At 39.0% G+C, this 15,694-nt stretch overlaps 1 protein-coding gene across 1 annotated transcript; it reads left to right on the forward strand.

Annotated features, from left to right (window-relative positions):
* The first annotated feature begins 1,481 nt into the window (after nucleotides 1-1,481).
* DLK1 (delta like non-canonical Notch ligand 1) lies at nucleotides 1,482-12,947 on the forward strand. Its single transcript, XM_070931563.1, has 5 exons — nucleotides 1,482-1,644; nucleotides 5,140-5,203; nucleotides 7,969-8,099; nucleotides 9,047-9,191; nucleotides 11,554-12,947. Exons 1-5 carry the CDS (start codon nucleotides 1,572-1,574, stop codon nucleotides 12,266-12,268), a joined length of 1,128 nt encoding a protein of 375 aa, XP_070787664.1. The 5' UTR covers nucleotides 1,482-1,571; the 3' UTR covers nucleotides 12,269-12,947.
* Nucleotides 12,948-15,694: the final 2,747 nt, after the last annotated feature.

Consider the following 15,694-nt stretch of genomic DNA (forward strand, 5'->3'; position numbering starts at 1 on the left):
ATGGGCTGCAACTTTGAAACAATCAAGATCACTTTTCTCCTAAAGTCCTATGGGGAACTGAGAAATAAAATTCATTTTGAAAGATGAAGCCTTGTGCATCTATTAAAGAAACTTAACATTTGCAAGGAACTAAAAGGTTACGGATCTTCCACAAAATCATCTGGTGTTAGGCTGAAGAACATATGGCCATGCAGAGTTGGGGATCTGTGGCTTTCTTGATGCTGGATTAGAACCATCATGATCTCTACCCAATGGATTTGCTACTTGGACTGAAGGGTGTCAGTCCCTTCTTCAAGGGTTTCCTCTAAATAATCCTTGGACCAAAAAACACCAGTGGGATCTGAAGGTCAAACTTGTCAAGGGAGATATAAGGTGAGCAGCATGTTCACTGGAAGTTTTAAAAAATAGGCTGGACAACCATTTGACCAGGATGGTATCACATCTCCTTCCTTGAGCAGGGGGTTGGACTAGAAGATCTCTGTGGTCCCTTTCAGCCCTACGATTCTATGTTCTATGGATCTCATTCTTGTACAAATCTGCGGGAGGCCTTTTTCCATTTATCTTTCCATGATATCTTTGCAGGTGGCTTCCAAAGGAAGCTGCCCCAACAGGCTCTCAAAACGACTGGAATAAGATAGCAAGCGTCTGTGTCTTTGGAAATCAAGCAAGTGCTGTTAGCTAAACCCAAACTCTCGCCAGCAAATCCTCCGGCGTCTAAGCGGAGCAACCTTGCCATTAGTAAGGGGGAAAGAATCGCCAGGCGTCCTGCTTGCGCGATCCGCTGCTCCTTAACGCCTTAACGCGCGGCTTGAGTAGCCAAGGCGTCCTTTCCGCAAATCTTGACCGCTTCACTTCTAATCTTAAAGGTCGGGGCCTGTTTTGAGAGAGTGGGGGGGGGAGAGTCCAATTCATCTCGCTTTCCTTCAGTCGCCGCAGGAAAAATGGGTGGGATGCAGATTATTGGGCAACAAGTGGAACCGGGGAGGAGTACATACACACGTCAGGATGGCAGCGGAAAGACCCAACTAGCTGAAGTGCAATCCTAACCGTCGGTGTGGTGTGTGGTTTTTTTTTTTTTTGGGTATTATATTTCCTCCCTCCCCATTCTCCGCCTCTTTGCTATTCCTACGCCTATGCCTGGGTTTGTTTGTTTGTTTTCTTCTCCCATGCAAATTCCCGGCAAAGGGGCAGCGCGAACGTGAGAATGCCTTGGCCCCTTTCCTTGGTCAGGAGAGAAGAGCTTCGCCCCAGATTAGGTGGGGCTTGGATTTCTCGCGGCGAGAACCATCTCTCCTCCTCCTCTTCCTCCTCCTGCTGCTGCTGCTGCGGCAGAAAGTTCCCCTCCTTTTCCTTCCTGGAAGGGGGGAAAAAAGGAAAATAAATGACCAAACATACAAATATATATATATATAAATCTCCTTGAAATCTCGCCTCTAGGCGAAGGCAAGCGGGACGCTTCCTGGGTGGAGGGAATACACCCCTCCCGCGTGCAGCGGCGGCGGGCTCGGTCTTCTTTTCCCTCGTAGGCATTCGAAGGAGGGCATGAGCCCCTTCGCCGGGCGCGTTTGGCGATGGATTCCCGCACCGCCAAATCCCTGGGCTGCTTTTTCTGGCCGCTGGTCGTCTGTCTGCCGCTGGCCCAAGGTAAGAAGAGAGTCCCGGGGTGACTGAAGCGCGCGCGCCCGTCTTAGCTTCTGCGGGGTCCGGTAAAAAGGGTCTGTTGCTTGGGCGAATGGGCGCTAGTTCGCCGTACGGCGCTAGGATGAAGCAGCTGGAGGGCTTCGGAGCCCGTCAAGGGTTTGCCGTAGCCGGTTTCAACCCTGCTCCCCTCGGAAGTAAGCCCCGATGGTTTCACGTGACGTTTCCAAAACCTGTCCGTAAAAGCCTGGGCGGACCGCTTTCTTTGGTGCGAGGCTCTTGGCTTTGGGAGCCTACTTTTCAAGGAAATGCGTTTTGTCGACAGTTTTGCTCTTCTTCAGATTTTTTTTTTTTCCTTTTCTTTTCTGGTCGAAGTGCCCGTCGGGTTTGTGAAAGCTCGGGATGGTGGAAAGGGACGGGCTGACTCACCTGTCCTGATATCTGATGCTCCCGACTTTATCATCTTTATTCTCTACAGCTAATTTGGCTGTTCTAGAAACGTAGAATGGCACTTCAGCGGGAAAATGTGTGTGTGCGTGCGTGTGTACGAAGGATAGATAGATAGATAGATAGATAGATAGATAGATAGATAGATAGATAGATAGATGGATGGATGGATGGATGGATGGATGGATGGATGGATGGATGGATGATGGATGGATGGATGGATGGATGGATGGATGGATGGATAGATAGATAGGCAGGCAGAGAGAGAGAGAGAGAGAGAGAGAAAGAGAGAGAGAGAGAGAGAGAGAGAGAGAGAGAGAGAGAGAGAGAGAGAGAAGGTAGGTAGGAAGGTAGGTAGGTAGGTAGGTAGGTGGTAGAGAGAGAGATAAGGTAAGTAGGACCCAGATTGTGGGGGCAATAAGCTGACTTTGTATAAATATACAAAAGTATGAAGGCTATTGCTTAACGCATTGTAAGCCGCCCTGAGTCTTCGGAGAAGGGAGGCATATAAATCAAATTTTTAAAAAGGTAGGTAGGTAGGTGGGTGGGTGGGTGGATGGATGGATGGGAGTGTGCTGTGTTTAAACTGTTTATTTCCTTTGAAAGTCTTATTATAGGGTAACAGTTTTAGACATCAATAATAAGCTTGTTTTAGATAATGACTTCTTTTCATTTTTCAACCCTCTTTAGGAACTGAAAAGGAGTTAGGGATTTAATGTGTTCAGATCCGTTAATTACTGCAATGAGTCCCAGCTGCAAAAATATGACAAACTTTCTGTGACATTTATTTTCATTTTTAATTAGAACGAGAAATGCCCATATCTTTTCTTACACTGAAGTACACTTGCTTGTGTTTTTTCCCCCAACATATCCGAGCTTCAGTCATTTGTATTTTTCATCTCCTATAATGGACATCATCAGTGAGAAATTGATAAATATGAAACCGCCAGATGTGATTTTTCTTTGAATCGTGTTGTGTAAAACATGTCTTATGTGTACACATTTTATAGACTGAAACCTTGCACGTTAAGTCTAGCTTGATTAAGCATCATATATTTCAGTGATATCACTCTGCAATTAACTTTTCCATGAAATCAATGGGAATTGAATTTTTATGTACCATCCACCACAATTATCATTTATTTATTGCAATTTATATGCTCCTTAGTCCAGCCAGATTCCAAATGAATTACAGCTAACAGTAGGATTGCAACCTAATGTATGTTCTGATTTGTAGATATTTTTACAAAAGTTAACAAAAAAGGGGGGATGTTCAGTTCTGTTATAAATCTTGTACGAAATCACATGTGAATGCCAGATAAAATCATAAAACTCTGCAGTCATGGCACCCAGTCTATCATGTCAGATCATACATTATCCTAGATCTTTAAAGGTCTCATCCTTTGAATCAATTATATGTCCTATGTACTAATATTGACATTCTAGTTTTAGCTATAGTTTTTTTTTTCTTTAATTTATATGCCGCCCTTCTCCAGAGACTCAGTGGCTCTCAGAAAGCTATTGCTTAATGCAGAGACAATGCGTTAAGCAATAGCCTTCATACTTTTGTATATTTATACAAAGTCAGTTTATTGCCCCCACAATCTGGGTCCTCATTTCACCTACCTTTGAAAGGATGGAAGGCTGAGTCAACCTTGAGCCTGGTGAGATTTGAACTTGCAGTAATTGCACCCAGCAGATGTTAATCTATTAATAACAGTGCTTTAGGCCACTGTACTACAGGCTCTTCAGTTTATAATCACATGGTAAGATAGGCTGTGGCAATATCAAATAGCTACATCTTGTATAATTTTTTTAGAAGTCCCATTGAGTGCAGTAAGGTTCAAGATCAATTATATATTACTTTATCCTCTGAAATTCATTGAGGCCTGTTCACAAAGATCTGTGTGCAGGATTGCCTTTTTCACCCTGTTTTGAGTGAACTAAATTGTTTTAGGAGTTATATTCTACTATTGTGGCAATATAATGAACTTCTAATTCCTATGTTTATTTTTTTGCTTTTCTCAATTACTTAATATCAAACTGAGGAATGTTGGGTTTATTTAATATTGGTGTTGTGGATTAAACCAAAAGCCAAATCATTGTTAGTAGTGCCTTTTCTTTGATCTTTTATTGTTGAATAAATGCAAGCATCTGAAACCCACAGTGTTTTATTTCAATATTGTACTTTCAACTAAAAGCATATAAACAAGAATTCAGGTGTCAAGTGAGTGGAGCATTATTTAATATGACTTTCAATGGCAGATTCATGTTCACAGCTGAAAAGTGTATATTCTATTGTACAATTCTAATAGGAAGACTTGAAACAGAGGTAACAGTATGAAGTGCAATTGGTCAGAATCTATGCCATTCAATATCATTTCTTCCTCCTTCCCATTGCTTCTCCCAACAGTTGAACTATACTTGTTGATCTGGCTCCATAAGAAAGTATATTGACAGTCCAAATTTTTAAAAAGGGAGAATTTAAAAATACAAAGTGACTAGAGGTTTTAAAATTTTGCCTACATTTTTCAGGGAACAATTTTATTGCAAAGGCTGAATAGGCACTGTCTTTGGGTGCCAAATTTTAGGGATACCCAAAATGGAAAAAAAAATCTCTGAAAAACACAATAAAAAAGCAAAAAGTAGTAACTGTGTTTTCTGTGAATTTGCATGCCCACTCACCGGGTCAATAAAATTTTGCAGAATTGTTACAGTATGATAAGAATGAGTGCTACTGTAATTAAAATTATTTACTTAGGGTGAAAATGTCTGAGAAAAGAAAGAAAGTCATCCAGGGCTGAAAATCATAACTGTAAAGTTCAAAAATGTGAAGGAAAAAAAAAACAACAGAAAATTTTTTAAAAATTCCTAACAAAATCAGAAAATGAGCCAAACCATACACGGCACCAGTATATGACTTTTCGTAAAGACCCAAAATGTCTAGAGTGTATTGCTAATAGATTATTGTGTTGATATGTTTACTATTCTAAAGTCATTGCAAACATGTTTGCAAGAATGTCTGAAATGTTACATAGCAATTCCTTTTTTTAGGAGCTGATTGCAAACCTGGTTGTCATCCAGTGAATGGATTTTGTGAAGTTTCCAATGAATGCAGGTAAGTTAATTGATATCATGTTTTCCAGAGGGAAAAAAAACAAGGGACAAGTATTGTTTTAATTAAGCGCTATTGCTACTTTACATTTTTATTTAAGAATCATTTACATAAAATGCAATTCAGTACCAAATATTTTAATCAGACTATTCATCATACTTGATTTAAACTTTTAGCAACCATTTTTAAAAACAACAATATACAACAGCCTTCAAGAAAAGGAAAAAAAAAAAGGTTTCTCAAACCAGCAGAACAAAAAAGAATAGGCAGATCAAAGATTTCCTCTGAAATCTGCTCCAGAGGAACGAGAGGCCTCTTGGATGCATTATGATGTGGAGGAAAGGGAAGTCTCTTTGGACAATTTGGATATTGTTCAACAACAATAGAAGCTCCATTCGTTCACACATCAATGCATATCTTCTCAACTCAAGTCTTTCTAGGCAGTCCATATTTGAGTTCCAAAAGAATCAAGGCAGGACATTATATAGACATACATTGAGTTTGTTCCTGATGAATATGATTCTTTTCTGTTTTCATAGTTTCAAACTAGGTTTGACCAGTTTTCAATTCAGAGTAGAGCTGGAAGGGACCTTGGAGGTCTTCTAGTCCAACCCCCTACTCAAGCAGGAGACCCTATACTATTTCAGACAAGTGGCTGTTCAGTCTCTTCTTAAAAACCTACAGTGATGAAGCATCCACAACTTCTGAAAGCAAAACTGTTCCTTTGGTAAATTGTTTCACTGTTAGGAAGTTTCTCCTTAATTCCAGATTGCTTCTTTCCTTGATTAGTTTCCATTCATCGTTTCTTGTCCTGCCCTCTGGTGCTTTGGAAAATGAGTTGACTCCCCTCTTCTTTGTGGCAGCCCCTCAAATACTGGAATACTGCTATCATGTCACCCCAATCCTTTTCTCTAGACTAGCCATAACCAGTTCCTGCAACCATTCTTCATATGTTTTAGGCTCCAAGTCTTTAATCATTCTAGCTGCTCTTCTCTGCACTGCCAAAATCTCAACATCTTTTTTGTAATGTGGTGACCAAAACTGGATGCAGTATTCCAGGTGAGGTGTTACTAAGGTTTTATAAAGCAGAACTTTAATGGACCAGTCCGTTAAAAGCTTGGCTAATCTTTCTTGGCACTTTTCTCACTCCTGGTAACACTTTTCCATCTTAGTGACTTAGCCTCATTCAGTTCTTTTGGGAGACATCTATTTCTTTGGAAACTTAGCTTTTGGTGTTTTTAAAGTCATCAATCTGATATGAATTGATAACATGCTGCATTAAATTGACATTTTCCCAAGTTACATTTCTGTTTTTTTGTCCTGCTATGAGTAAAATTCCCACACTCCATTTTTCATACATGTCCATTCATACAAATAAATTGCAAAAAACTACCATATTTTTTGGAGTATAAGACACACTTCCCCCCCTAAAAGGGGGTGAAAATTTAGGTGCATCTTATACACTGAATGTAGCCCCGCCCACCCACTGCCCCCCCTTTGGCCTCTGCCTTGCAGCAGTGACCTCCTTGCAAGCAAACAGCAAGAAAAACAGTTCCTTTCAGCTTCAGCACAGCCTAATTAGCACAAGTTGATTGGATCACCTCCCGACTCTCAGCTGATTTGCTCTCAGCTGTTTTGTGCAGGGCTCTGCTGCTTGCTGCAAAGAGGTAAATTGCTGGAGCAGATTTTTTTTTTCCCTTGTGCTAATCAAGCTATGCTGAAAATGAAAATGAAAGTAAAACAGGCTGTTTGCTGTTTGCTGCAACGAGGCAAAATTGCTCAGAGGCAGAGGCAGAGGGAGATTTCTTTTTCTTCTTTTCCTCACCAAAAAAGGTAAGTGCATTTTATACTCCAGTGCATCTTATACTCCGAAAAATATGGTACTAGTTGTTGTATTGTAGTATTATATAATAATTGGCGTTATGCCAGTGGCAGTAATATGCTAATACATGGTTCATTAATATTATTATACATAATTCATGTATTCTGCCATTGGTGGTGTTAGCATCATCTATATTTGATGTATTTAAAACTACACTGCTCAAAAAAATAAAGGGAACACAAGCAGAAGACATCCGAGATCTGAATGAATGAAAAAGCCTTATTAAATATTTTGTTCGTTATATACAGTAGTTTTGTGTTCCTTTTAGTTGTTTGAGCAGTGTATAAACTACTGTATGTAAAGAACAAAGTATTTAATAAGGCTATTTCATTCATTCAGATATCGGATGTCTTCTGCTTGTGTTCCCTTTATTTTTTTGAGCAGTATATTTTTCATACATACTGATATAATGTCCAGGATACAATGACAATGCTCAGTTCACTAACAAATCTCACCCCCCCCCCTTCATTTATAGGGAAACTTTAACTGAAATAGATGTGTTCAGAGCATTGGACTCTATTTTAGTGTTTATTTTAAAAAGAAAATGGAAAATCATAAAGCTGCTACTTGCCAGCAGACTTCAGCATCAAAATCTTGGGTAATTCTGGGAGATGCAGAAAAAGACTGAGACTGCACATGGCCATGCAGTGTAGGTTGTCTATGTGATGAAAAGTGTGTTAATGAGATGATTATCATGGAACTTTCACTAAGAAAATCACACCAGTATTCTGTAGTTATTTTTTAATCAGAATGAGGGATCTTATTACCATAACAATCAGAAAAAGGGATCTTATTACCATAATTTTATCTACAGTATCTAGTTTCTTAATTCTGTTTGCAAAAAGATCTTTGCTTGATTTGCTATCTCATATTGTGTTTCTGCTAGATGCCGACTTGGTTGGCAAGGCCCTCTCTGTGATTGGTGTGTTCCTTTCCCTGGCTGTTTGCATGGGACATGTGTCAAACCAGGCCAGTGCATGTGTGAAGAAGGATGGATTGGTAGCCGCTGTGACACAGGTTTGGAGATCATTTCCTTTGCTGTTGAATGAAAATCCTGATGAAAACAGTTGGAGCTCCATCTGGTGTTGAAGATATCCTATTCATTTATTTAACATATTGCTATGCTGCAACAACTCTTGGTGTTTACATAGAAAAAAATACCATAGAAAAAGATACCATAGAAAACATATCCAATTTTTAAAAACACACACAATGGCACTATAATAATAAAAAGAATATAAAATGGTGGATCCTTGATGTTCTCTGAACTTGGTTATTTTCTTGCAGAGTTGCTAGCAAGAAGTTGCTAGACAATGTATGTAAAAGGTAAAGGTAAAGGTTCCCCTCGCACATATGTGCTAGTGTGGGGTGTGGGGCCTGGGGGGGCATGTGTGTATGCACACGGGGCAGGGCGCAGGTAGGGGGGCCACATGCGCATTGCATTTGGGGGGTTCAGGCACAGGCGCACGCTTTGGGCACTCAATCCAGAAAAGGTTAGCCACCACTGTACTAGGGGCTTTCAGGATTGCTTGCTCCAAGGGACCAGGAGGATGATTCATTTAATGATTTTAATATCCTGATGTTTTATTGTTTTATGTATAAAAGCTACCCAGTCTTATTATTGGGGTGCCACAGAAATCATGATGTATAAACAAGATATTTAGTTCAGATTTTAAAGAGCTGTTCTGATTGGATGAAATAGAATATTTCTGGTTTTGTATATTTTCCTTAAATGTAAATAAGCAAACATTAGTTATTGTGAGAGAAAGATAAACACAACAATTTTATTTATTTATTTTATTTATTTGTTCTTATTTCTATACCACCCTTCTCCAAATAGGACTCAGGGCGGTGAACAGCCAAGTAAAAAACAATACATACAAAATTTAAAAGCAGTTTAAAATAATTAAATATTTTGGCCGTAAACAAGACTATGTTTCTCTTTTTTTTCTGTTTTAACACAGTTGTTCATCCTTGTTCTTCTAAGCCTTGTTCAAATTACTCAAAGAATTGCATCGAGACTGGAAATGGTGGATACACTTGCTTGTGCGCTCACGGCTATATGGGAAAAAACTGTCATATGAAAAAGGGACCCTGTATTGTTAATGGGTAAATATGGATCACGTTTGTTGATTTACATTTGACTTTGGTAACTAATACAATCTTCTTCCACTTTCCAGATGTGGCAGTTGCTGGAATTCCCAGTGAAAATTGTTGAAAGGAATCATCAACAGCCCCTCAATGTCTGTCTTTATATTTCTGTGCCTGTTCTCTATCCTTGTCAAATGGAGACTGGGGAAAGAATGCAACTTGTAAATGGGAAAGCAAATTCATTGTTTAGATAAATTTGATATATTCATTTGTTTTTGATGTGCTACTCACCAGCCCTGCTCACTTTTGGCTTCAGTATCTAACAGAGAGAAAAAAAAACAAAGGCCTGAAGAAGGAGATTTGGCCTTTTTGCCATTAAAAGGAGGCTGCTTTGCTGCCAATGTGTGTGTTCTCGAGCAGTAAAACTAAATTAATATGGTTAAGTCATTTCTTAGTTCATGAGTAAAAAAAAAAAAAAAAGACAACAGTGAGTGTCATTTTGATTGGAAAGTTGTGGGTAGCAGCACCACAGTTGACTAGAGGAGAACATTGAATGTAGTTTCTGTATTTTCCCATTTCTTTCCAGCAGAATTACATATATTGGAACAAGTAATTAGGAAGTAATCCCAACAAAGATTCCAATAGTTATGTTTTCAATATTTATAATGACTTTCCATACAAATGGAGAACATGTATATATTGTTTCAGAAAAATAGACTTCAAAGTATTGAAGTCTATTAGTTAGCTGCCATGTTTTACAGTATATGATGTTTTTAAACCCAATCTGAAAGTCTCTACTCAACTATGTTCCAGAATAGCAGTTTTGGACAAGAATCTTAACATTTGTCATACAAAACCTAGACTTATAAGCATGACTATATAATCTTTTTTTTCCTAATTGCAATATCAATTTCTTTCTTTTTGATTTTTTTCATAGTAAATTATACAATGAATAGATGAAACACATGAAGACACAAAGCATAAGAATAGAGAGACACATCTAAAATATTTTTTGATCTAATAGCATTGCAGATATTTGTTGGAGACCATAACTTTTCAGTCCTCAATATTTACTTTTCACCATTCATTTTTAACATTACAAAAAGCCATGGCACAAGAATACGTCCTATTGGTACTAGACTGATCATATCCTAGGTTTTTGTGGTATTTAAGTACAAGTATCAGAAACTTAATATCTGATTTGCTTTCAAAGGAAGAGATTTGGTTTTCAGAATCATGGTCTGAACTTTGTAGATAGATTGCTGGCACAAGATGGGATGTATCTTGCAGAAACTGATAAAAATATGTCGATCAGGAAGACTTTAAATACAAACCAATGCGTGGTGGAAATGCAATAAGACCTCATAAAGACTTGTGCACTGTAGAAATAGCTGAAATGAGATTCTAAAAACACACAACGAAAAATCAGAATGTTGGCTCAGAAAATTTATGACTTTCATTAGTTATAAACTAATATTAAGACCATGGGAAATAAGATGAGCCTGAGCTCTTAGTATAAAAGGCAAAAATGATTTAATAAACATGGCAGACATATGGTATGATGATTCTCTTGGAATGCAGCGACTGAAGGATACAATTTCTTCAAAAGGAACAAAAGCAGAGAAAAGGAAGAAGAGAACTACTGTATTGTTAAAAGATCTGCTCAGAACGAATGAATTTTGCAATACCATAGAATACATCTGTGTTAAAGTAAATGAACAAATAAAAACAATACAACTATTGTCTACTCTTCCATACACAATCAGGAAGAAGATATGAATGAAGCCTTTCCAAAGCAAATTGCAGTTTTGCCAAAGAGTTGCCTAAGATCCCAGGCAGTCAAGCTGTCAACCTCTTTTCACAACCGTGAAACATGGCCTTTGCCAGCCTAGATTAATCTGGGATTTACATCTTACTTTGAGTTTGCTGTGTTCTCTGTAGTCTAATACTCAGAACATTTCAAATGGATTGTGTTTGAAATGTTCTAGTAAAACACCTCCAGGGGTGGTTTTTCCTCAAACTTAAAACATTTCATTTTATGCATATGAGTTTTTTTAAAAAGGGTCGGGGAAAAAAATGTAAGGAAATAGAACTGCTACTGGTGTGAATTATAAATCAGTGGTCCCCAACCTTTCCGGCTTGGCAGCCTGGCAGGTTGGAAAGGGGATGGTTCGGTGAGCATGGTAGGCGTGCACATGCTCAGCTCCATTTGCACAAGTGATGGCCGGCAAGTGGAGCTCTGCATTCATGCATACACTTGCCCACCACTTGCGTGGCCCAGGTCTGAACAAGTGGGCTGCAGCCCAGCGGTTGGGGACCCCTGTTATAAAGTATCACCTCTTGTTCATGTATTTCTTTTTCCTCTTCTTTTGAATTGCAGCTCGCCTTGTCAAAATGGAGGAAGTTGTTTGGACGATGACGGGTTTGCACCTTACGCGTCTTGTGTGTGCTCTCCAGGATTTACTGGACAGTTTTGTGAGCTTGATATTGATGACTGTGAACCAAACCCGTGTGAAAACGGAGGCACGTGCACGGATATTGGCAAGAGCTTCCACTGCTCTTGTCCAATTGGCTATGGAGGCGTGTTGTGCAGCAACCGCATCCCAGCTTGTGATAGTAGTCCTTGTGAAAATGGTGGGACATGTCATGGACACCGTGGCAGAGGCTTCATGTGTATTTGCAAACCATACTTTGCTGGGCCCACCTGTAGTTTTTCCATTAGAAACACAAGTGTGAATGTGGTAGCTAAACAAAGACAGAATCAGAATCACCACCTGCATTTGAGAGGGCATCTTAAACCAGCTCAGCTGCAAGAGAAGAAAATACTGACCATAAAAGAGACAATTGAAAACAGGCAGTCCTTGCTCACTAAGAGTCAGGTGATCTGCTTCATGGTCCTAAGCTTTCTTACATGTCTTGTTGTTTTGGGTACAACTGGAATCATATTTTTCTCTAAATTTGAAATATGGCTAGCCAATGCCAGATACAGCCATTTACTCCGCAAAGAGAGGGATTGCTTTCTAAAAGCAAATGATGATGAAAATGTTTCTGTGAATATAATATTTCCTGAGAAGATTAACCAGGGTAACGAGTAGTCTGTGTATCTAAATCCTTTTATTTAGCAAGGACATCTCAAGTTCTATACGTGTCAGGGACATAGATCCATTTTTATTTTTACCTGCGACAAAAATTCTGGCTTTGGACCAGTTGACAAAAAAGAAAGGTGCTCTGCTTTTGCCAGAGAAATACTCGTTTCCCAAACATGTTTTCTAGTTAAATTCTTTTGTGAACCAGGATTGCATAAACTTTTGGGGACTGAAGGTTACATTTAGCCCTTGAGTAAAAGCTAGGAATGCAAAACAGAAGAGTCTGGCCTACTTTAAAAAAATAATGTAAGTTTTAGTTTATTTAGTTAATTAACTATAATATAATTACTCCTCATGCATTTAATATCATTTCCATTCTCTAACATTTTAAATTCAGCAGCAACTTTTTTAGGGGCTTTGAAGATCACACCAGGGCTTGTTTGAGGGAAGGGATATTATGTGCCAATGTTTACAGACCTGTGACACTTAATTTAGGTTGTAATCCTACATTATATACCTGGAAATAAGTTGTGGAGTTTGCTTCTGAACAGGCACATACACCATTGAATTATTGTTATTGTAAATAAAAAGTCAATACAATATTCTTAATTAAGATAGCTATTGTCATATTATGTGCTATGTTTGGCAACTGTGATATTTCTAAATGAATTTCTAATGCTTATTTTGAATAAATAGTTATTAAGGGCTACACAAATCAAACTGTAGGAGTAATTGTTTTCTTTTGATAATGTTAATTTATATATTTTCCTCAATTTGGGCCAAATATTTTCCAGTTGAAACAGTGAGAAAATAATGTCCATATCCTCAGACACATGGCTAGAAGCATTTGGTAGATCAGAGCAAAGTTTTACAACCCTGGCAATTCTAAAATGGATAGATTTCAACTCCCAGAATTTCCCAGCCAGCCTTGTTGGCTGAGGAATTCTGGGAGTTGAAGTTCGTATAAATAAATAAATAAATAAATAATTTTATTTCTATACCGCCCTTCTCCCGAAGGACTCAGGGCGGTGTACAGCCTATTTAAAAACACAGAAACAAAACAATAATTAAAATTTAAAATCATTAAATAATTAGGCTCCAATTAAAATCCCAGAAATTTAAAATACCCCAATTTAAAACGTTATGTTAATAGCCTGGCCTGGCGGAACAACAGGGTCTTCAGAGCGCAGCGAAACACCCGGAGGTCGGAGATCTTACGTATTTCCGGGGGCAGTTCATTCCACAGGGCTGGGGCTCCCACAGAGAAGGCCCTCCCCCTGGGTGTCGCCAGCCGACATAACTTGGCCGATGGCACCCTGAGGAGACCCTCTCTGTGGGAGCGGACTGGTCGGTGGGAGGCTATTGGTTGCAGAAGTCGGTCTCGAAGGTACCCGGGTCCTATGCCATGGAGCGCTTTAAAGGTGGTAACCAACACCTTGAATCGCACCCGGAAGACCACTGGGAGCCAGTGCAGCTCACGCAGGAGGGGTGTCACGTGGGCACAACGGGTTGCGCCCATAACCACCCGCGCAGCCGCATTCTGGACCAGTTGGAGCCTCCGAGTGCTCTTCAAGGGGAGCCCCATGTAGAGAGCATTACAATAGTCCAACCGGGAGGTGACAAGGGCGTGAGTATGTCTTGAAAGTTGCCAAGATTGAGAAATATTGGATCAGCGCATCAGTCTCTGCAATTCAACATTCTGTATTGATCTCAGTGGTCAACCAGTAGCCAACCTCAAGTTAATTAGATGCTGAATTCAAAGCTGATATCTCTTCCATTATTGTTCCCTGGCAGCTGGTTAATCAGTAGCATACTACTCTCCAAATAAAAAGATGCAATGACCAGTAATGAAAAGACTACATATATATGGTACTTTCAAAGTTATCCCACTACATCCCCTGCAATAAACCATGGCCTAGTGATTAGTGCATGAGATTGGGTCTGTGCTCAACTATATATATGATCGGGTGATTCTAGGCCATAGCTATCTTGCCATCCAAAGTATCTCACAAAGTTGATACTGAGGTAAAAAAGAAGTTAATCCCAATGTACTTAAGCTCTGAAGTAAAGTGGGACAAAATAAAGAAAAACTAAGCTAAATAGATCAGTGTGATTACTCTCCATGGATGTGATGAAGAAACAATGCTGAAGGAAGAATGGATTTTTAAAGGCAAATTAGCTGATTCAGAGCAGAGGTGAGGTAATAAAAGGGGGCTTTCAATTTGTTACTTAAATCTGTTACCCTTTGTGCATTTCAGGAATAAGATAACTCTTAGTTCGCTTGCCCCCAAATTTAGTTTTTGCTCATGCTCATAGTTTTTACTGTATTCAGGGGGAGATTTGCTTATGCTGAAATTTATAACAAATCTAGGACACTTTAAAGATCAATATATTTGAAAACAAAAATCTACTTCATCAGATGCAATTATTTTTGCTGCAATAAAAATAGACTTGGGTTGATTTATCCCATTATCAATGAAAATAACAATAATAGTGATAAAATGTATATGTCACCTTACTCCCAACAATTCTGTGCCAATGTTTTAAACATCCGATTGTGTGAATGGTTTTTAACAGTAGATGTCAGATAACATAAAACCAGTCTGGACTGGAATTTTGACAGAGAGGTAAGAAATATGAAGACTTCAAATCTTTGTGTCTGCATGATGCTAAACTATATTCAGCAACTGAGAGTAAAGAATTAAGGCCTCACTTTCCCATGTCAAAATCCTTTTTTAACTAAAATAACTCTTCCTTTGCCTTTTGAAAGCCATTCCCATAAATTGTAATTGCACAAAAAATATTCTGTTGTATAGATTACTTTCATATGGGCTTTTGCTATATTAATGGTCACCATCTCTTTCTCCCTCCCTCCCTCCCTTCCTCCCTCCCTCCCTCCCTCCCTCCCTCCCTCTCTCTCTCTCTCTCTCTCTCTCTCTCTCTCCCTCCCTCCCTCCCTCCCTCCCTCCCCTTCCCTTGGACATATATTGGTTCCTGAAATTCTGTGTGTTATGGGGTAGGGGTGGGATGGATATGGAAGAAATAAATCAACACAAAAAATCCCTCTAAGCTGTTTTGTTTATGCACATGTGAAGTTCTGATCATATATCTTACAAAAATCATGCTTCTTCAATCTATATGTTTTAAAAATGGGTTTTTAATTCTGACAGTGATAACATCCAGTTCAACAGGATGGTCTGGAGAAGTAATTACATGGAATGGGGAAAGTGCCAGTGCATATGTCCAAAATGTTCAACCCAAAAAATAGTATTTCAATCTACAGGTGGATTAAAGCCCAGAACTTCACTCCGGTTGTAGATAATAAAGCTGCCAACAATCCATATTGTCAAAACAAATAGTCTTAGAATATAACATTGGACAGGAATATTTTCATAATGCAGTGTAAAATTGAAGACCCTTGATTATCTTTAGCCC

Source organism: Pituophis catenifer, unplaced genomic scaffold, assembly GCF_029215685.1.
Source record: "Pituophis catenifer annectens isolate HBS135680 unplaced genomic scaffold, rPitCat1.0.hap2 SCAF_1, whole genome shotgun sequence".
NCBI lineage: Eukaryota > Metazoa > Chordata > Lepidosauria > Squamata > Colubridae > Pituophis > Pituophis catenifer.

Coding starts and splice junctions, on each gene's coding strand:
- DLK1 (XM_070931563.1), top strand. CDS start 1,572: ATGGATTCCCGCACCGCCAAATCCCTGGGCTGCTTTTTCTGGCCGCTG. Junction 1,645..5,139: donor CTGTCTGCCGCTGGCCCAAG/GTAAGAAGAGAG, acceptor TCCTTTTTTTAG/GAGCTGATTGCAAACCTGGT. Junction 9,192..11,553: donor GGACCCTGTATTGTTAATGG/GTAAATATGGAT, acceptor TTTGAATTGCAG/CTCGCCTTGTCAAAATGGAG.